Below are 23,343 nucleotides of genomic sequence, written 5' to 3'. Positions count from 1 at the left end.
CAAAAATAAATCCCAACAGGTGAGCACAACATAATCTGTCTCACTGAGTTTGTGCTCTACAACATGCAGACCTGAAGACCTTGCATGTGGGGTCGAGCCAACGACAGGCACTAAAGCGAAAACACGGTCATGTGACTGAAGGACTGTGTGCAGCGGAAAGGTGTGTATGATGTAAACTATTCAGTCATGTCTTTTTGCTTTAAATAAAGATGTGGATGAATAAGATGGTTTGTTGTTGTGTAACCTGGCCAATCAGCAATGAGCTCCCAGTGACCCTTGCTGTTGTCCTTGATCACATGACTTTCCACAGTCGCCATTGCGTTCACGTTCACCCAACGCCATGTGCTCAGCAAACTGTTACCGAAGCCGAATCACTGCCCACATAGCAAAATTGCTTTGGCCCGGATCTGGCCCACACAATGTGCTTATACATGGCCCACATACTGCAAAGAATGACGGCCCTTTGGTGGCCCAGATCTGGTTTTCTAGAGGTGACCCACACATGGGCGAGCAGAAGGCCAGTTGCAGACACACTGCTGGCCCTGTGCTGGCCCAGAACAGTTTCAGCTCTGGCCCCAGATGTCAGCCTAATGTGTACCTTAATCAAGCCATGTAATAACAACATGTGCCAGAACATAATAGTGCAAAAGTAACATGATGAAACTCTGTTCAGACAGGAAGTGGACTGTTTCCTGTGAAGCACTTTTCTATTCTCCCAGATCACTCACAGTGCTCTATACAACAAACCCACACTTTCTCTAAACTGACTGCTTCCTAACTACATACACATTCACTCTTGACATGTAGACTGGAGGAGCCAGGGATCGAACCACTAACCTTCCAATCAGTAGGTGACCTGCTCTACCTCCTGAGCTACATCCACCCAGTGGTAAACATGAGTAAACCTCACTAGGTATTGGATAAAGTGTACACTCACAAACCTGTTGAACCTGCATTTGAAACGTTGGCTACCATATCAGTATAGTTTTGCAACATGGTATTTGGGTTTTCTAACTAAAATAGGAAAATATGAACATAAATAGTGCATCATTGCCAGACCTGGCCCACATATGGTTGATATACACCCTGCCATGACACCAGTCAGTCAGAAGTGCCAGTTTGATTCCGGATCCGGTCCAGACATGTTTCCTATGAGCCACATAAACCAAACCACAATCAGGCCAGGTGTGGCATGCTATCACATGAACAGTGCCGTCTACACCAGGCCTCGCCCATATCTGGATGGCATACGACTTACCATGCCAGCAGTGCCAGCTTGACACCAGCTCCGGGCCAGACCTGTTACGGTTCTGGGTCAGTGTTGACCCAGCATTTTGAGTTTCTTATATTTTGGTTTATTTTTGCATTATGGATTGTTTCCTGATGTTCTGGTGCTTTGTTTATTGTTATTATCATTATAGATCTGTTTCTGTTCTTGGTGAAGGATCAGTTCTTAGGTTTTGGGTTCTCATGTGTATTGCAGTTTCTGTTCAGTGTCTGGTCTGTCTCTCAGTGTCGTGTCTGAATCTTTGTTTAGTGGTTTCTGGTTTCCTGTTTTATTGTGAAAGTCTTTGTCTTATGTTAGTGTGTGCAGCTTAGCTCCCCCTGTCTCGTTAGCCCTGATCTCTCCCAGCTGTGTCTCCCTCCTGTTACCCATTCCCTGATTACCACCCTGTGTATATAAGCCCTGTGTTGTCCTCAACCCAGTGTCGCGTCGTACCCTCAGATCCTGCCTGTGTGTTCCAGTTAGTGTTTTCATGTTTGGGTTCTCTTTTGTTGGTGCCAGCAATAAAGCTGTGGTTTTCAGTTATATTTCCGACTCAGAGTCCTGCACTTGGATCCACATCTCCACCTTCCCGCACACAGAGCCCTGACAAGACTGGTCTGCTATGTGGGTAGGAGTTCCAAGTGACTCTGCTGCCGTTGTTTGTTGTTCAGAATACCTCCCTGTTCATCAGTCAGGTTTTTATTTTATCTGGTAAATGATGACTCAACAGACAAAAACCCGTCTGAAGCAAGCCTCCATTGACGAGTAGTGATTCCACAGTTCCAGTTAACTGGAGGGCAAGCCAACTCAAGAGTAGATAAGACTGCTGAGGCTTTGTTCCCATGGCATGGTGGGGCAGATACCTGCAGGACTTCAAAATTTCCTTCACCGGAGTGTGGAAGATCAAACAACAAACACAGACCGGCCCCAACCATCCATCAGTTATCAAACATTCATTTATTCATTTGACTCAGAGGCAAACTGTAAGCACGCACTTTATTTTAGTGCATTTCTTGGCAGCTGCAGTGTTTCAAATACACCATTTTGTGCACTGTTACTCTGGTGTGGTTCTTCCTTGTTGATGTTTATGCCTTGGGCTCCTGACGATCCCAGATTCTCTGATACTGGCCTGGTGACAGTTTAGTTCTTATTAATAAACTGTGAGTAGGGTTAGAACTACAACAGATGTTATGTCAAAGTGTGTCTTCATTTTCATCTGAGCACCTGCAAGCGCATTACAAGCAAGACTGGCATGGCACTATACAGTCTCTCCTGGGCCATGGTGCATCATTTCACCATAAACTGGCCATGACGAGTTGCTTCCCTCAGGTTTTCAAACAGAGGACTAAAAAGAAGGATCAAACATGTTCAGCCAAGGAGCATGTGTGGAGAGCTCCACACAGACCTGGAATCAGCAGTTTTTTCAAAGTAATGCACTGCATGCATGTTCACTACGCAAAACTCCAATGCAGGCTGAAGCACGTTTACAGTTTGCTCAACAACATTTACTGAAGCCTGTAAAATACAGAGTTTGCTCTGGTCAGATGAGACCAAACATAGTACACACCATGTTCAAAAGGCATGGAGTTTGGAGGTAGGAACATGGTGGTGTGGGGCTGTTTTTCAGCATGCGGCCCTGGCACACTTTATATAACTGAAGGAAGGATAAATAGAAAAATATACCAAGACATTCTTGATAAAACTCTCTTGCCATCTACTAAGAGGATACAGACACAATGAGGGCGGATGCTTCAGCAAGAAAATGGGCAGGAGCCTGTCTCAGACACAATAGGGTGATAGACTGGGTGGACCCTGGACAGGTCACCAGTGTGTCGCCTGGCTAACACAGAGAAACAGACAACTATTCACACACACACACTCACACCTATGGGCAGGTTAGAATCCACACTTAACCTCACTAACTGCATGTCTTTGGAGGCGGGAGTGCGTGGACTGACAGGCAAACACAGGGACAACATACATCCTCCATACAGAGGTGACAGTGCTAACACCACCACTGTAAGTAGGGTGTTAGCACCATGCTGTCCTACATACATCACAGTAATCAATAATATAAATCTATACAAACATAACTGCTCTTCTTCCTCTCCTGTCCTGTCTTTCTGATGTCTTTCTCCATCTCTGAGTGAAGTTATCTCACACTCTTCTCTTTCTCTGGAGATCACCACAGCTGTAGCTTTAGCTAGCAACACACTGTGCAGCAGTTTCTGTTTGTTCAGTTTATAGAAGCCTTGAATTTGAAAGGACCTGCCACTTATTTATTCTCTGTTCAGCAGCACTAGCTCGATGCTGAAGTAGTGCAATTCCTGCACATTAAATTGTCCTTTATAATTAAAATTCTTGAATTGACACTCGAAGTCTGGACTTGAATCAACACTTGAACGTCAGACCATCACAGTTGTTACGCAGATGTATGATTTAAAAACCTTTCAAAAAACTTGTTTGTCATTGATCAAAAGTTCATGGACCTAGCTGTACCAGCAGAGATGGGCAACAACGAGTTACTGTAATCCAATTACTTTTTCCAAGTAAAGAGTAATGCAAGGGGTTACTGTTGCAAAAAAGTAATTACATTACAGTTACATTCCTGTACGCACGCCACATCATGTCATGACAATGACATACGGGCGTGCAGCGCCCGTGGCAGCATCAGACGTGTGTAGATCAACAATATGGAGAGAGTGTGACCATGCAGCGTTTAAAACGTGGAAGTACTCGCATTACTTTAAGTTTTAGTCAGTAAAAAGTGACAAAGACATCAGCGTCTGCTGTGCACTCTGCGTGGGAAGAAAACTTCTTTCTACAGCGAAAAATTAAACTTCAAATCTGAGCGAGCAGCGAGCACGCTGCCACGGGAATGTGACGCTCACAGAGAAACCCCCGGACCCCCCACTGACATCACCGCTGTGGGCAAAGCTCCACCCGCCCCAACCTGCTAAACACAGACGATGGATCTAAGAGCGACGGGACTCAGAGCTGCTGAATCGTTGATTTTATTCATTTTCTGCTGTGTTTTACTTTCATCTATTTGAAAGAGTGTAAACACAAAACATTATTTTATTTTATGCAGAAAATAGGTTTAAATGTTAAACAAATTTAATTTTTTACATTTTAGTTTGATACAATGTGCATAAAGTTAAAAGATTAAAACGAATAAAACATGTTTTAAAAAGAGACTTTTTCATTTAATTACATTTTGTATGATTTATTATGCAGGAAAAATAGAACTGTTCTAAAGATCAACTGCTTTATTACATATTCAGGTTGTGTATCATGTTCAAGTAATAAAGTAACTAATTACTTTTGAAAATAAGAAATTAGTAAAGTAACAGGATTACTTTCTTGGAGAAGTAATGAGCAATTAGTAACTTATTGCTATTTTCAAGTAACTTGACTGTGTACCAATCCGTTTATCATTTACTGCAATTTTCTTTGTTTTGTTTTTGTAGTTTTGTTATATTTGATTTTAATTAAAAAAATGTTTAGAAAATTGATGGAATAGAAACAAATGTCATCTTTTCTGACATAAAACTGTTTGTCAATAATGTCACATTTTGAAGTCCATAATAGCATTTCCTGTCTGCTTCTCACTTGTAAGCATCAACCAATCAGAGAAGAAACACTCAACTCTGTGAACCAAATTGTCTTTGCTGTCATAGATGTTTTGTATGTAATCAAATTGTCTACATATTTCGCAGATACTGTAGGTTGGATGTGTTTTGAAATTCCATTGAAATTATTTTAAATTAATTGTGTTTGCTGTTTTTATACTACTACTACTACTAATAATAATAAACTTTACCCAGGAAACTATAACCTTTGATAAGCTTAAGCTGCAATTTTGACTGCAGCTGTTGAAGATCCAGCTATGGCTGCGTTGCAGCACTCATCTTTATCATGTATGCTGTCTTCATTGCTGTGTTATCAGCAGCTGTTTGCAGCCTGGACACAGTTTTACTTTACCGTGTTCTTATGGCTTGTTCTGGTAACTACAAACAAGTTATTTAGGAGCTCTTAAAGCCATTTAGAAAGTAAATGATTAACAGCATATTTAGATGCACATTTATACATGCACAGATTATGAAATGAGGGTTTATAGGTGTTATTTTATTTTGTAATTCATGGCTAATTCAGGTATTTACTAGTTGTTAATTAAGTATTTTTATGAAGTGAGTCAACCAACTGAGCCTTCAAAGCATAAACAACTTAAATCTTAAAATGCAAAAAAGCCTTCCCTATCTTCATAACTGAAAAAGCATAAAGGAATACAGGACATACAAATATTTGTTGTGTGATGCAAACATAACTCACCATTTGTAGAAAACAGAAATGTCAGACCAGAGCCGAGTTTGCAGAATGGTTTGAAAGAGAGGATGCAGACTTGCAGAGTATTTACTGTGGAACCAGCTTCCAGTTTGGATTCAGGAGACAGACACTATCTCTACTTTTAAGATTAGGCTTCAAACTTTCCTTTTTGCTAAAGCATATAGTTAGGGCTGGACCAGGTGACCCTGAATCCTCCCTTAGTTATGCTGCAATAGATGTAGGCTGCTGGGGGATTCCCATGATGCACTGGGTGTTTCTTCTTCACTCACTATGTATTAATACACAAATCTGCATTAACATTTTTTGTAATTATTCATCGTTGGCTCTTCGACAGAGTGTCTTTGTCCTGTCTTCCTCCCCTAACACCATTTGGTTGCTATTTGAGTTTGCTGCTAATATTAACAGAGCAGCTGGTGACATGTTCTTTCTGAACGTTAAAGTCACCCACAATAATTATTTTGTCTGCACTAAATCAGATAAAAACTCTGAGAAACGAGTGTAAAGAAAAGCACATGTCACCTTTGTAAGACTTTATTATTCTATTCTCTGATAGTTTGGTTTCTATTAGAAATATACGAACGCGGTGTAGTACTGAAGTAAATGTAACTGAATTATAACATGTTAATGCAGTGAACACGGTTTGTTTACAGGCGCGTTACAGTTGCTCTAGTGGGCGGGGTGTCGTGCGTTCATTGGCCAATCAGCGCGCTCTACTCCTGAGCAGGTCCCGGCCAGGCGGGCTCGTTGCTCCGTCAGCCTATCAGCGGCCGTCTTCTTCTGCGCAGGGAGAAGTTAGCAGTCGAGTGGCAGTCTGGTTCGCAGCCACGATGGGTGCAGTACGGCTTTTTGTGGTCGTCCTTCTTTTTGGGACAAGGATACAAGAAAATAATGGTGAGTGATCTGAAACGAACACAGTAGATGTGCGTGTGTTGGTGTTTTCGTGTGTTTGTCGAAACTTGCACTCTTGGTTCGACTCGCTTCCCTTAGAAGTGCTCTTTGTTCAAGAACCCCCAAGAAGCGGGTTGTGTCTAACTAAAATGGCGTAGGGTCTGCGGCCAGTCTGCTGCTGTCTGCCTGATGAATGTTTATAGTCTGGGGGGAAAGGACAAAGGCAGCAACAAGTCACACGGCGCTGAGACGGATCAGCGTGCTGAGCTCGGGTTTGGTCACCCGACCCCGCTTTGGACCAGCACAGGACCGTGTGAAGGAACAGCCCGAGTGTGGCTGATAGAAAGTTGGCCGCATCACGGATGTTTGCTTTTTGTCAAACATTAATTGGGAACAAGCATTTTTCCTGCTGGGATTTATGTAAATATCTGTATTTACCATGTCAAACGCGTTGTTAGTGTTCTGGGCAGGACTCATCTTGAGGAGCATTAATAACCTTTGATGTGTCTGATAAATAACTCCGTTATTCTACGTGAATAGATGCTTAAAGAGTAACTTGCTGGTGGACTTCAGTAGTTTTTTGACGAGCAGACGCTAGCCTGTTAGCTTCTGTCAGACATCAGCTCAGCGCTGCTGTAACTTTCAACAAGAAACTCATGTAAATAAACGCTGAAGTCGCTGCGTGTTTGCAGCAGCGTAGTCCGCTACAGTGGAAGTGTTTAAGGAAACGCCGCTTTGAAGTAGCCAGCACGATTAGTGACGAGGGCAGGCGCGTGCACTGCTGCTCGTGCTCGCGAGTGTTGAGCCCAGATTTCATTAGTTTTTCATTAAAAAAAACATCGTGGTCGCTGAAACCATCGCGTGACTGTTACAGGTGAAGGTTTTCTTAAAGGTACAGGCTCCACCTGCATCTGTGTTCTTTGCGCTTCGTTGTGTGGCATTCCTTTGTGTATACAGAGAGGCTCGTGATGAGTGGGGCAGCGTGATTTCAGCTGGCATATATAAAGAGGTCATTAAAGCCCCCGTGGGGTCCTCGTATACTCTGCTGCTGCTTCAGATGCAGGCTGGATGTTACACTGATATGTTGGCTCAGGGACACAAACAAAGGGGCGGCACTTCTTTGTTCAGCAGGAGGCTTGTCATGTTGCACGTTTGGAGCATCATCAGTCCTTTGTTTTGTTATCCTCACATTAATGCAAGTCTGGTTTTAATTGCACCACGAGTGGCTGTGGATTACAGCTTAGACTGCATGAGAGCATCACTGCCACCTCTGTGCCACGTTGCTGTTCAGCACCACACCCATGCAGCTCCCACTCCTGCTTCAGCAGCATCCGCCACAGCTGAGCACAGGCAGCAAGCTAAATTGGACGGTGTCACTAGTACTCATCATCCTCCACCCTAACGGGCACCAGGTGATGCTCTGTCACTTCCCCCCCTTCCTTCTTCCCTCCCATTTTCCTCCTCCATTTTTAGCACAGTAAGTAATGAAAATCGTGACATATCTGATCTCCTACAGAGTATCCCACGTACACGGGACTACACACAGGATTTAAAGTATATACGTGTTTGCAAATGTGTAAATGCAGCAGATGAGCTGGAAATGGTGCGTGAACCTCAGAGAAGCAGAGCCATCCAAGAGCTGTTGTTTTGTTTCCTGATGTTGAAGTGCTGCTAGAAGAGTGGACGCTCAGTGGAGTAGACGAGGGCGATGTTCAAGTAATTATTGGATAGTGTTAGGGTTAGGCCACAATGTCAGATGGTTACACTGGGGAGAGTGGTAGGAACTTTGAACACTCGATTATGATGTTTGTGGCTGTTAGGGCTGCCACGATTAGTCGACTAGTCACGATTACGACTGATTTAACAGTCGACGTGTCGTCTGAAGCTTTGTAAGATCACAAAAGACGCAGGAATAAGTAGTAGGATTTAAGAGTGTAATAACGGACTGAAACAGAAGATGGCAGCACTGCATGTACAAGGATGCCAGCTGCCGTTAAACCCCGAAGAAGAAGAAGAAGCTGTGTCCAGTTTCATAGCGGTGTCCAAATTTAGCGGCCACATCCTCCTGAGGCCGCATTTGTAGGCCGATTACGTTACAGCATAGGTGTCAAACTCTGGCCCGCGGGCCAAATTTGGCCCGCAGCCTAATTACATTTGGTCCGCGAAGCCATACCATACCATACCATACCAAAAACGTGTTTGAGTCCATAAAAAGAGATTCATTCTTATATCTGGAGGAATAAATATATTTCAATAAATATTAATGTTAGCCTGCGACTTTGTTCCAGTTTTGAATTTTGTCCCACTGTGTATTTGAGTTTGACACCCCTGCGTTACAGCGACATTCATTTCCCCAGATTTGAAGGGTGGGTCGGGTGTGTCCTTCGTGGCCCACCATATCCCAGAATTCATAGCGCGGCCCAGCTCAGTTTCCAACAATGGCGGCAGCTAGTTAGTTTTAATGTTACTCTTATTATTCTTTCTGGGTCACAAAATAAACGTTTAACATGTTTTCAGGCGAGAATGTAGCTGTGTAAACCTCAAATATCTGCTCAGTTTATCAAGACACCACATATTTTCAAAAGCGCTCCGACGTTTTCGGAGACGTCTGTTAGCCACTAGCTCGAGGGCTCAGTGGAGCCGTGAGAACAGCGAACATCGTCTTCAAACCCACCGCCGTCTTTCGCTCCTCAGGTTAAACATGATATATAAGTCACTTAGATAACTTAAAAATGTTATTGTTTGACTTTGTCAGTATTTTATTTGTTCCTGAGTAAATCGGTTTGGCTGAGATTAAAGTTATAGTTTTTACACAGCTGAATAAACGTCCTACAATCCTTCAATGCTGTTCGATGACTCCTGCAATAAGGACGGCTGTTTGTTAGTGACCCAGTGGGATGTTGTTCCAGCAGTGGCAGCTCTGCTTCCTCTTTGATGGAGGGTTGAACAGATGTTTTTGTTAGAAACAGTAAATGTCGACACAGACGGTCAGTCGCTGTTTTCTGCGTCTGGTTGTGTTGCTCGTGCGTCACTGTTGGGTGTTTATACAACATGTTATTGTTGTGGAGGCTTTTCCGGGCACCGTGTTCTCCCACCATCAGGGCCGTGGAGGAATGCCAGGCATGTGGGTGACCCCAGACAGCCGTTGTCCTTGCTTAAAGAACCACGACTAATTTGAGTGGTGGTAGCCACACGAGCTGCTGGCAACAACGTGTTGATGAATAACCCTGATCACTGACGGAGGCTGCTGCCTCTGAGGGAAAGCTTCAGTGATGTCAGGGCTGAAGCTGCTGGTTATTGTAGTGATCGATTATAAGTTTAACTGCACACATCTGTCAACAACAACCAAAGCGTCTGTTTGTATTTGCTTTGCAAACTAAAGTTTGATCTGTTTAAAGAAAACATCCTGTTAAATGCAAAAGTAAATAATCTCAGTCAAATAAAGTGAGCTCTGCATGGAGTCTAAGCAAACACACAGACTCCGTCAGACTGTCATCTGTGTTTTTGTGCGTGAGCATGTCTGTGAATGAGTGGGTCTGTGGGTCTGTGCCCACTCTGCTTAACGTGGTTGGTGAGAGACGTGACGTGTCTGTGTGGTGGTCACAATCAGAGCTTTTCCAGTTCTACTAAGGAAAGGAGCGTCGCTGCCTCCTTTAGCAGAGGATACTCTTTACTCTTTACCTGTGTGAGTGTAGAGGAGGCTGTGCTGTAATCATTTACAGCACCTGACTGCACTAAAAGCCACCAATTGTTCAGTATCTAAGCTCCAGATCAGGATGAATATTAACCGATAAAGGTGCGTGCATCAGTCCTTTTTACTTCAGTACAGCTCAGTGTGATGATTGGAGGGAATTTTGCATCAGTCAGGAGGAGGGGCGGAGCTACACGGGATCACAGCAAATACAAGAAGATCATTTTCTGTGATTCAGTGTTTGCTGTGTGAAATGAGGGTGATGATGTGATGAACTAACAGTAAACAGCGTCTGAGTGCTGGCAGCTGTTTCTGTCTGTGAGCTGGTTCACGTCAGTAAACAGTCTGGACCAGCTGACCTGTCACGTGACCTTATCTACAGTCAGGTCTCGAGCAGCCCAGTTAAGGGTGGGCCATACGTACATGTTTTTCCAGTCCAATGAACGATGGTGACATGTTGGTGACATTTTAATGGGCGGAGCCTTGTAATCGTGCACAGACTGATTCGCACGTTCATAATTGACACGTTTTGTTTGGATATTTGACCTTGTTGTTTGTTTCAGTATTAATGCAGCTGCTGTTTGGATGATTCATTTATTTGAGGTGAAAGATTTTTTACTGTTTGCTGGATGAGACATTTAGATTTTTACTGACTTTGTGTTGAATTTTGTGCCTGTTGTTTGGTGGAAAAACAAAGCCAGCGTCTCTTTGTTTCCCATCATTGTAGTTTTTAATTAAAATTCAATGTTTTGTTGTTTTCTGAACGCAGGCTGCTGCCGCTCGTTCTGCTCTGAGTTTCAGTAAATACAGCTCTATTATTTTTTGCATCGACTCGTTCTCTCAGCTTCCACCAACATTATTACAAACGCACTCATGGGCAGATAAATCGCTGGTGTAAGAGCGATGGGTGAAAGGTCGATATATTCATCCAGCCTTAATCACTGTTCCTGTGCATGAACGTGCGCAGTGCCTGTTAGTTGTAATAGCACATTGAAACATTCAGGTATTGATCGTACACACTTACATGTTACAGGTTACAGAGAGAAGCAGCTCGCTGTGTGCTTTCATGCTCTGTGGGCAGATGTTTGGCGTTGGAGGTGTTTCCCTCTGTGTTGTCATCAGTGTTCATCACACTCATCAGTTGATGTTGCTCTGTAAAATGCCATTTAAATCCACAGCAGCAGACGAGCACACAGAGACTTGATCAACACGGTGACTGTACTCTACAAACGGGTGAAGCTGCTCGTCTTGCTGAAGCTCCGGCTGCTGGACCGGAGTCTGCGTTCACTCAGCTTTAACAGCACTCTCGGTTCTTGGCTAGGTTAGCGTTAGCACGCTGTCCATGCTGAAGTTGTGTTAGCAGCATCGTGCACTCGTCTCTGTCCTGGAGCAGTCTCCACTTTACCATCGCGCTCGTCTTTTTTGTGCAACGTCCACGCCGTGGACTGCACCGCTGTTTCCCTCGTCCTCCGACACACGTACTGAAGTCAGCTGACCGCAGCGAGGGTGCGAGAGCCAATAAGTGGGATCGACAGGCAGGCAGACGAATGATTCTAAGCAGCTGGACTACTGTTCGATATAACGATATTTACCGTTTGACGATATGAAAACATCTATTGTTTCATATTAGCCCATCGTTCGTTTCATGGTGTTGCAAAACAAACTGTTTGCTGGAATATTTTTTCATGCTTTTGATGGTCACTTATATTTAACCTCCTAACAACCGAACTCTTCCACGGCGTGTTCCACTCAGCGTCCTCGTGAGTGGGTATCAGGCCCAGAAACATTAAGTGTTTTGGTCCAGACAACCCAAAATGTGATGTCCACATGTGGACGGCAGGTCCTAGGAGGTGAATATAACCACACTATGGACGGACAAGCGTCTGTTGTTATGCGTTGTCGTTAGCAACAACGACGCGTGGCTCCGCCGTCCGCTTGTTTATTTTCCACATAAACCTTTCACAATAAAGCTAAGATCCTGTTGAGATTTTTCAGAATAAACTGAATTATGTGAAATAGTATGCAGAGTGTTTACCAGAAGCAAAAAACCCAAAAACATCGGGTGCTAAAAAATAAACCTTAGAACAGGCTTTTCCCCGCAGCACGCCGTGTAATAAACACAAAGAAACTGCGGCTGTAACACTCGACTCCAGCTACACGACGCCCAGCTGAAAACACGTCACACAAGTCGAGCTGCCCGAAGTTCACAGAATATGTATCGTTGTTGGGACGATAAATGATTTTGGTCATATCGCACAGCCCTATGGACCACTGCTGGGTTCTCCACAAGAACCGGTTCTGGATTCCCGTTCCTAACCAGGACTGACAGCATGTGGTGTTCTGCAGTAAACTGGACTAACCAGCAGCAGGACCCTATCAGTAAGTTATCGGCACGTTTGTAAGTCGATCGATAATGAACGTCCTTAGCTAGCTAGTTAAGATGAGCAGGTGGTTGGCGTTGGTGTTGGTTAGCTAGTTTGTGAACATAAATGATTAACCTGACTAAAGAATCACTCTGGGCTGTAATTCTGACATCAGCTGTGCTGCTCTGACTGAACTGAGGGATGTTCCTGCAGCTGAGATCAAAACGTTACCGTTACAGGACTACAGTACAGTTTATTCTTCAACTCAGAGCAGCAGGCTGGACTCTGCAGATCATGTGTACAGCTGATTATAAGTGCAAAGAGCAGCATGTTTGTGTGTCTGCACATGTGTAAGGAAAGCTGTCATTAATGGAGGATTTAATGCAGAAGAAGAAGAAAATGTGTTCTTCACTCACTGCCTGTAAAATCAGTGACATTTCCCAGGCTTGTTGTAACACACCTGATGGAAGTAAAAGAACCACAAAGTGTTTCTGTGCTGTAACCAACAGTCTGTGTTCCCCAATGACTCATTACACTTACTTATAGTTGTTGTGAAACGAGTTCTCTCTCAGTGGGTCAGCAGCACATCTGGAAAGGGAGGAAGTTTCTCCAAACCTCTGGATGCAGGAATGGAGTGTTTCTCCAGGGTGGATGTGTCTGTGGGTAACAATGTGGACTCTGGGTCCTGTAGTTAAATACAGAATAAATTGTACATCTATGAAACCTGCTGCTGCTGTTTTCATTGAAAGTGTCCACGTTAGCCGCTGTAGAGGGCTCTGTGAGTGGACGGGATCGAACAGTCTTAGATCATCTTCAGTCTGATGGTAAAATCTGAAAGCACCGCTGGTTTAATTTCCAGATAAGTCTGAGTCTGGGCTTGTGTGTGCAGCTGATGCCGTCTGTCTGTGGTGGGGTAAGAAGAACTCAGGAGAGCACCACAGTAACATCGTGTAGCATCGCTAGCTAGCAACAAGCCTGTGCCTGATCTAATCCAGCACCATGTTAAGAGCAGGAGTGATGTTACTTGTTGTGTTGAACTGTAACATGTTCACACATGAGTCTTTGTCATTAGAGGGATGTGGTTGGATCTTCATGGGTCACAGTTAACCCATCAGCTGATTGTTTGAAAACTGCCACATACATGTATCCAGCGGCTGTGCAGCGACTGCACCTCAGGTCACGACTGCGCAGACAACGTGGCAGCTCCAACAAACAGGAAAGTTTGGCTTCATTTTTGTACCAGGTGAGGAAGTAAAGTGGTGTCTTCTGTGTGCTACACATTCATTGATTCACACAGTGTGTGTTGGCATGTAGGACGGGGCCAGAGCAGCAGACGCTTCAGTCTGAGCCGTGAGTCAGACGCCGGGCCCGCCGTGGCCTCCATTAAATGGCTCCAGGTCTCCCGCCTCTTCAGCCGGGCCTGCTTTCACTCACTCACTGTCTGTGAGAGCGATGTAATCATCTGGTGATTTAGAAAATGTATAAATGATGGTCTGCTCTAATGTGAGGCTGCGTCTCTGTAACACTGATGGAAGCTCAGATACTACAGCACACTCTCATTACATTTGATGACATCGGTGACACTAACGAGGATCCTTGTGCATGGAGACATGTGACCTGTAGATCAGTGTGATGCTGGGAAACCCTGGGCTCGGTTAGAGGTGAGAAGTCAGACTGTCACATAAAGACAAACTTTGGAATACAGATGTTCAAAAACGAAACGGGTCGTCTGACATCAGTCTGATCTATCACCAACACGCTCCCTTTCCTTCCTCCTTAAACATTTTTATTATTAGTTTGAATTCAGGATTGACAGTTTGGACAAACACTCATCAGACGCGATGATATAACCTGTGAGGTCAGCGGGGCTATGACGGCTGTGTGCGGGAGGCGGGCGCTGTCGGCGGTCGCATCACATCGTGCAAGGAAGCGACAGCTTAGACAACATCAGAGCACTTTTGCAAACAGGCCCCATCTTGACAGATGTAGCCGGGACCCCTCCTCCATGTGACTCCTGCTGGCTGCTTCCTGTGCTGGTGCTTCATATCAGTGAGACGGCGCCTCAGAGAGCCTTGTCCTCTGCTCGCTTTCTTTGAAACATGTGCACCCATCCCTCACCCCCACAAACAGATCTGCTGTATTGGGGCTGAGTCACGACGTGGTTCATAATGAGCGTTATGGTAAAGAGCAAATCCCACAGAGCCCTTGTTCATCATGGTTGCCAGATTCACAGAATTAAAAGAATTGTGCACGTTTCACATTTGTGCAAGCTGCAGCATGGATGTGATGCAGTGTTGATGCTGAAATGCTATAGTGTGCAGGGCTCACAAAATCGCCAGCCCGACGTCCCGGGGCTAGCGATTTTTCCAGTCGGGCTACCAAAATCTATCTCAGCCCTGCCCGTCGGGCTGTCATAGGAAGGAAAAATATATGTCAATGCTTTTGCATTCTTTCAGAAATGTAGCTGGGTAATTATGTCATTGGCATCGGTGAGCCACTGTCAATATGTGACATATTGAAATCGCGTTTGAATTTGCGCTTGTTTTAACTCTCTATACGCGTGAACTGTGTATAGAGAGCGACAGCACTGATTGGTGAGTGATGGTAATTTGCGCACCAATTCCTCTGACATCGTCTTATCAATCGTTAGCTTACTATTCAAACATGACAAGTGAAATCTCCCGCAGCTTAAACATGTGAGAGGTTGATCGCAGAGAATCGCTGAGCGTTATGTTAGTGCGTGTGTAAAAGCAGCAGGATATATATTTTAGTTCTGCTGAGCCAAATAAGACAGGTCAGGGTGAAGAAGTGACAGCCAAAGAAAAGCTTACCACAAAACGGAAACGTTATGACAAATCAGACTATAAGGCAAAAAGAAAGTGCAGCTTTATGGTTTCATGGACAAAAGAATTTCTGTGGCTGCAATATGACGAGCTAAATAACATGATGTTCTGCCAGGTGTGTTGTGAGTTTCATTTGATTTCTGAGTCGACAAGCGCCTTTGTTACTGGGACCAGTCATTTTAAGAAAGACCCCATCAGAACCCACGAGAAATGCAAGAAATGCATTATTGCCCAATCTGCAGTGTCTTTCCCAGAACAAACAGCAATTGCAAAAAACATACTAAAAATGAACCAAGCACAACAAGAAGTCATCATTACCCAGGATTTCAGTAGAAATTTCAGATTCAGGATCTGACACAGACTGATTCATGTTCACAGTTCTTACAAGTTCATAGAAATTTCTGTTCAATTAGAACCAAGTATTTGAGTTGATGATTGTCATTTTTACACAGTTGTTGTGATTTGTATTTTAAATATTGTTAGATTGGTGTTTTGTTTCCTTTACAATATTATACTTTAATGTATAATATTATAAAGGAAACAAAACATCAATCAAAAAATTGTCCTTTTTTTTTTTCCTTTTAAATTCAGGCTACTTAAATGTATTTTGGGCTACCAAAAACTGAAGAGTGCCTGCCCAAAGGGCTACCAGGGATTTTGAACTTTTGCGAGCCCTGGTGTGCAGCCCTATATATAAATGAGAGGGTCCACCAAGCATGGCAACAGGAACAGTCTCATCCTGTGTAGCTGTTGAAGTCGTGGTTAGCAGACTGTTGATCACAGGCTCCACCGTTTCCTTCTGAGTGTGTGAGGCGAGCAGCTGAGCGGCTGCTGGCTCTCTAACCTCCAGCACCTTCAGCACAGACTGCTCAATATTTATGAGCGCAGGGCCTCAGACAGATGTACGGCCTATTGATTCTCTGTTTAATCATGCAGACTCTGTGGGAACAAGAAGCTGGCTCAGCTTTATGTTGCCTTCTCTGATATGATAGCTGAGTGCTGTGGTTGTTGCAGGTTGTTTAAAAATGCAGCGTTTGCATAAGCATGGACCAAGTGTCTGCCTCCAGTGTGATGGAGCAGGCTGCAGGGAGAACGTGATCTTCTAATGCCTCGGCTCCCACCGTGCTTTCCACGAATGGGATTGATGTGCAGCTAGTGTCACAGACAGAGTGCTGCATCTGTGTTTGAACAGCCCAGTGCTCAGCTTTGTGTCCACCTCAACAATAGAGCATCCACAGAGCAGGTTTCTCATCTGCTGTGTGAAAGGGGGCAGATCCCGGGGCCCCTTTCCCAGCATGCATCGTCCACACATTCAGTCATACAGAGATCACAGCTGGCGTGGACAAAGGCTGGACATAAAGGAGCTGACCGGGTGGATGTGGCAGTGGGCAGGGCCGTGACCTTTGGAAATAACTGTGGGAGCTGAGAGGTGCCTCTGAGGAAGGGGGATGAAATGAAGATGGGGGTAGGGCAACATGCGGGGTGTGTCTGTGATCAAAACAAAGCAGGAGCTTGTGTTCGATCGAGTGTGAGCTCCACATCACGACTGGTTGACCTGAGAAATGACTCCTCCTGTCTGCACACCTCCTCATTTAAAGTATTATAGCAGCATTTTCATTAAGGAGATCACAGGCTGCACCCAGCTGAAGCCTCCCATCAAACCAGGTGTTGACTCAGGCTCAGACACCACCATGGACAGCTGCAGACCCGCTCTGATATTATACATGCGCCTGAGCGCACACAGAGGTGCATTGTAATGCAGATCCTCTGCTGACGAGTCCACGAGGCTCTATCAGAGCTGAGCGTCACATGTGGAGAATATAATATCTACTTAATGATTTGATATCAACTACTGTTGAGACTCAAGTGTTATGTGATGCAGTGACTCCAAGTTTGAAGGTACATATTAACCTGTATTATATTGGTTCAGAGGTTGTGACCTCTTTAGATCAGCACAAACTGCTTTGTTGTGTGTCTGACAAACACAAGCTAAACCAGTTCCACCAGTGAAGCTGCAGCATTTTATAAACCAGTTCTGGTTCGTTTCATTCAACGATCCGCTTTCTTCCTTCTCATCGCCGTCGCCGCTGTGCTTTTTCCACCATGTGCGTATGAAAACAAAAGCACTGCACATCTGTGTTTTATCCATATCCTATCGCCATATTTCATTCTCTTATCATGGCCCAACATCATACCGGTGTTACCGTGAGCGGTGTGATGTGGCCCAGCCCTACTGCTCACAGCACATCCATGTTTGTGTCTGTAGAAACCCTCGTTGTGTTTAAGTCAGAGGTCAAGTTCTCTGCAACATTTTTGAATTTGATGAATCAAGAAGAAGGTCACCTCGGATCTTCACACTGATATCGTAGGTCCATCTGCTAAAACTCCTGGTTACTTAGAGTCCCGGCCGGCTTGCTTCACGCGGCGCCTTCCCATCATGACACCACGCTGGAATCCACTGATGTTTGTAGAGGCGTGCCCAGGTGCTGGATGTTATACAGCTGTGGCCGTGGAAGTGACTGGAAAACTGGATCCAATCATTTGGTTGGGTTAGTGAATACTTGGTAATAGAGGGTAGAAAGCAATACTGTGTTCAGCCACGCCCCCAGGCCTAACGCCGTTAACCTGACCACGCCCAGCCTTCATCCAGCTGTGCCCTCTTCTCCTCAACCAACTCAACCTTTGAATCTCTTATTGAACGATCTGCTGTACAATATAAAGGAGGCGACTGCTGTGATTTGTATAAATAAAATTGAATTGAACCACTTTAATATTTAGACTGTTACTCTGTCAGCCACTGGGCCTGTTCCAGTCAACCCACTGCTTCCAGACTGGGAGTCCATGTGAGGACAGATAGGTTTGGTATCCTGGTCCCTGCTTTCAGATGTTTTCCATCATACTTACATACTGAGTGATGTACTGAACAGTAGTAAAGAGACTTCCTGTCATTGCTCTGCGCTGCGTTTCCTCATCCTGAGTCCCAGCAACCTCGAGGTTCTTGTGTTTGGAGCTGAGCGCTTCATTAAAGAGGCTGGTCGTTACATCGGCCCTCCCACCACGTGCTGAGAACTTTTTTGTTATATTTGATCAAAAACTGAGCTTGGAATAGTTCAAAGGTCATCTGTGGCTCCTGGACCACTTCCTGTCATTTACTTAGGAGGTTAAAAGTAAAGATGGCACCACACCACTTTTTTATGTCCGACGCTGATGTCATAAAGTTGGATACCTGCCCACACCGGTATGACTCCGATACAGTCTATTTTATAATCAACTGTTTGACTGTTTGTCTGCATTTTGTAACAGTGTAACACTAAAGCTGTTGTGTTACACCTGTATGCAGAAACACACTGCAGTGCAGTGATGCTCATCTTTGTATTGAAACCTTTAGTTTTTACTCTAAGTATTTAAAGTAATATTTAAAAATACATTTAAAATGCAGATTTCAAAAACTCGTTTAAAAAAAGTGCAAACGAATGTTTATAGTCAACAGCTGAAAGAAACAAACAGGTTGCAGCGTGGAGCCTTTTCTACTTACAGCTGAACATAAACATCCTGAGTAGAAAGCAGTGAAATAAACATGACTCTCAGTGTTTCTATCACCTCAGACTGAAGTCAAACTCAGCCTGAACCAGGAAACAACTGCCAGAAAATTCACCTTCTTTTGTTTCATTTTTTGTAAATAGATCACTTTTACATTTCTATATATGACATTTAATTTGTGTCGTATTTGCTTATCTGTTTTCTTTTACTTGGTTAAAATGTGCAGTTTATTTAGGTTTTTCACACTGATGGTGTTACAGTCCCAAAAACACTGTATGTGTCAAATATGATATGAAGAAAAGTTCTCATAGTTTGTTTGTTTGAGCCATGAAGCTGTTTGTCCTGTAACAGTTTTTCAAAATAAAGCTTGAGCCTCAAAGCACTGACAGCGCACAGTCTGAGCGCCATGGCTGTGAAGCTTAACGTAGGAATGCTTTACACTTGCTTTACTTCTACGGCTTTGGCAGCACGTAGCCTCCAGATGCTCTGTCACGTGACCCACACTGCTCCGACGGGCTGAGGTCACTACCTGGGTTACACCATGTGGCAGGTTTTGTGAGGTGCTTCAGTGATATTTAATGGATCGGGTTACATTTTTCATTTCTCCCTAAGATCCGATCGGACTGATACCAATACTGTATATCAGATCCATCCCTAGTTAAACGAAAAGGGGGGATGTAATAATGAAGGCAGCACTGAGCCTAGAATAGGGGATGGGGATAAACATGGCCTGACTGCTGACAGGGGGCTTCGTATTGTCCCTCTGCTGCCTGCACACTACCTGTTGTTTCATGAGCCACCATTGAAAGCACGTCCAGTAGATACTGCACTTCATTCCTGCCCTTCAAACCTGTTGTGCCTCATGCAAAGATTGATCAACGTTGGCTTTATCTGAACTGTCTCTATGTGTGCTTTACACTAACAGCTGGGTCTGAACGCTACAGGTTAGGGCTGTGCCCAAAGTCTCATCTCCCGATATAAAACATCTATCGTCCGATAACGATATAAATCACAAACATGTAACATTTTCTGTAAAGTCTGTGAATCTCGGGCAGCTCGACTTGTGTGAAGTGTTTCCAGCTGTGCGTCATGTAGCTGGTCGAGTGTTTTAACCGATGCATGAAACGATACATTTTTAGACATAAGTCGTAACGGCGCCATTTTCTTTGTGAGTATTTATTACACGGCGTGCTGCGGGGAAAAGCCTGTTCTAACGTTTGAGTCTAAGCTTTATTTTTAGCACCTGGCGTCTTTTTTACTTCTCATCCTAAATAATCTGCTCTTTCACGTGATTCAGTTTATTTTGAAAAGTCTCAACAGGATCTTGAGCTTTATTGTGAAAGGTTTATGTGGAACATAAACATGCGATGCGATGGTTTTACTGTCGTTGTTGCTAACGACAACGCATAAAAACAGGCGCTTGTCCGTCCGTAGTGCGACACCATGAAACAAACGATAGCGTAAAATGAAACGACAGACGTTTTTATATCGTCATCAGATATATATGGTTACATCAAACAGCCCTACTGCAGGTTGTTTCAGGTTTTCTCAGGTTCCCACTTGAACCACACTGCTGTCTCTGTTATGCTATATTAATGTGTTCACTTTAATATTTGTGTAGCTGTGCACAGCTGTTAGCTGAAGAAATCAGATGTTGTAATGTCTCTGCTGAGAAGGACTTCCCAGCGGGTTCGGGAAAGAAGGAGAACATGGAAAACTGTAAACGGGCTTTGGTGACAAATGTTCCCAAGAATCCAAAGTGAGATTGTTTCTGTGGAAAACGCACTCACGCAGCAAACAGCTGGACACGCACACACTTAGCTATTGTTTTCATGGAGCTGCTGGCGCTGATACTTTGTGCTTATTACTGCTGTTTTTAAATACACACACACAGAGCAGAGCTGCGGCTGTAAATAAAAGCCAGCTGACAGCAGAGTGACTCACGCAGCTCGTCTGTCCCTGCAGACACACACTCTGTTACTCAGGTGTGTCTCACACGTCTAGACAAAACAACGGAAACGTTGCTGCGCCACATACTTGGAGACTTCCGCTTAAAAAGCAGAGTGGAAACAGAAAGCGTGGCTTTCTGCAGACGCAGATTAAAGTGAACCTCTGTGCTTTGTGTTGTTTGTGTTGTTGGAGGCCACATTCCTATTGGTCTGTTTGCACGAGCGGGTTCACGTCAGGTCAAACATCACGGCTTTGTTTGAGATGAGCCAATAAAAGAAACAGTCAGAGTCTAGAACTGTGAGGTTACATGAGAGGACATAAAGAATCTGTTAGCAGGTTTTAACGTTTGTTTAATAAAACAAAAGCAGTGAGTGGAAGAACGACTCCATCAGTGAATCAATAACACCACAGTCATCACTTCTTCTATGACTTTATTAGTTTTCCCCATCAATGTGTGTTACAGTGTGAAGGATGCTGTTGGAACATTTACAACAACACCTTCAGTAAATGCACACACACACACAGACACACACACACACACACACACACACACAGACACACACAGACACACACACAGACACACACACACACACACACACACACACACACACACACACGTATGCACACTCTGCCTGCATCTGCTCGTGTGTGTGTCTGTAACACTCCTCACTCAGCTGCTTAATTATTCACAGCACTTACCCAAGGATGGATTGTGTTGCTTTAACACAACCAGCCACATGCTTCTGAGCTGCATAAGGATAACACAGACAAACACACACACAGACACACAAACAGACAGACAGACACACAAACACAGAGACAGACAGACAGACACACAGACAGACACACAAACACACACACAAACAGACAGACAGACACACAAACACACACACAAACAGACAGACAGACACACAAACACAGAGACAGACACACAAACAGACAGACAGACAGACAGACAGACACACAAACACAGAGACAGACAGACAGACACACAGACAGACACACAAACACACACACAAACAGACAGACAGACACACAAACACACACACAAACAGACAGACAGACACACAAACACAGAGACAGACAGACAGACACACAGACAGACACACAAACACACACACAAACAGACAGACAGACACACAAACACACACACAAACAGACAGACAGACACACAAACACAGAGACAGACACACAAACAGACAGACAGACAGACACACAAACAGACAGACACACAAACACACACAAACAGACAGACAGACACACACAAACAGACAGACAGACACACAAACACACACACAGACACACAAACACAGAGACAGACAGACAGACACACAGACAGACAGACACACAAACACAGACACAGACAGACACACAAACAGACAGACACAGACAGACACACAAACAGACAGACAGACACACAGACAGACACACAAACACAGAGACAGACAGACAGACACACAGACAGACACACAAACACACACAAACAGACAGACAGACACACACAAACAGACAGACAGACACACAAACACACACACAGACACACAAACACAGAGACAGACAGACACACAGACAGACACACAAACACAAACACAGAGACAGACACACAAACACACAGACAGACACACAGACAGACACACAAACACAGAGACAGACAGACAGACACACAGACAGACACACAAACACACACAAACAGACAGACAGACACACACAAACAGACAGACAGACACACAAACACACACACAGACACACAAACACAGAGACAGACAGACACACAGACAGACACACAAACACAAACACAGAGACAGACACACAAACACACAGACAGACACACAAACACACAGACAGACACACAAACACACAAACAGACACACAAACACACAGACAGACACACAGACAGACAGACACACAAACACACAAACACACACACAGACAGACACACAAACAGACAGACAGACAGACACACAGACAGACACACAAACACACACAAACAGACAGACAGACACACACAAACAGACAGACAGACACACAAACACACAGACACACACAAACAGACAGACAGACACACAAACACACAGACAGACACAAACACACAGACAGACACACAAACACACAAACACACAGACACACACAAACAGACAGACAGACACACAAACACACAGACAGACACAAACAGACAGACAGACACACAAACACACAGACAGACACAAACACACAGACAGACACACAAACACACAGACACACACACAGACAGACACACAGACAGACACACAGACAGACAGACACACAAACACACAAACACACAGACAGACACACAGACACACAAACAGACACACAGACACACAGACAGACACACAGACAGACACACAGACAGACAGACACACAAACACACAAACACACTGACAGACACACAAACACACAGACAGACACAAACACATAAACACACACACAGACAGA

At 44.3% G+C, this 23,343-nt stretch overlaps 1 protein-coding gene across 1 annotated transcript in view; it reads left to right on the top strand.

Annotated features, from left to right (window-relative positions):
- The first annotated feature begins 6,405 nt into the window (after nt 1-6,405).
- The window catches only part of tgfbr1b (transforming growth factor, beta receptor 1 b), a 31,392-nt gene continuing 14,454 nt past the window's right edge, over nt 6,406-23,343 (top strand). The window contains exon 1 of the mRNA XM_006805168.3: nt 6,406-6,505. Within this exon, the coding sequence (XP_006805231.3) occupies nt 6,442-6,505 (64 nt within the window). The 5' untranslated portion in view covers nt 6,406-6,441. The remainder of the gene's footprint in view (nt 6,506-23,343) is intronic.

The sequence above is a fragment of the Neolamprologus brichardi genome, chromosome 9, assembly GCF_056152115.1.
Source record: "Neolamprologus brichardi isolate AB-2024 chromosome 9, ASM5615211v1, whole genome shotgun sequence".
Classification (NCBI taxonomy): domain Eukaryota; kingdom Metazoa; phylum Chordata; class Actinopteri; order Cichliformes; family Cichlidae; genus Neolamprologus; species Neolamprologus brichardi.
Note: the sequence above shows the minus strand (reverse complement) of the source record. Positions and strands in the feature narration are given on the sequence as shown.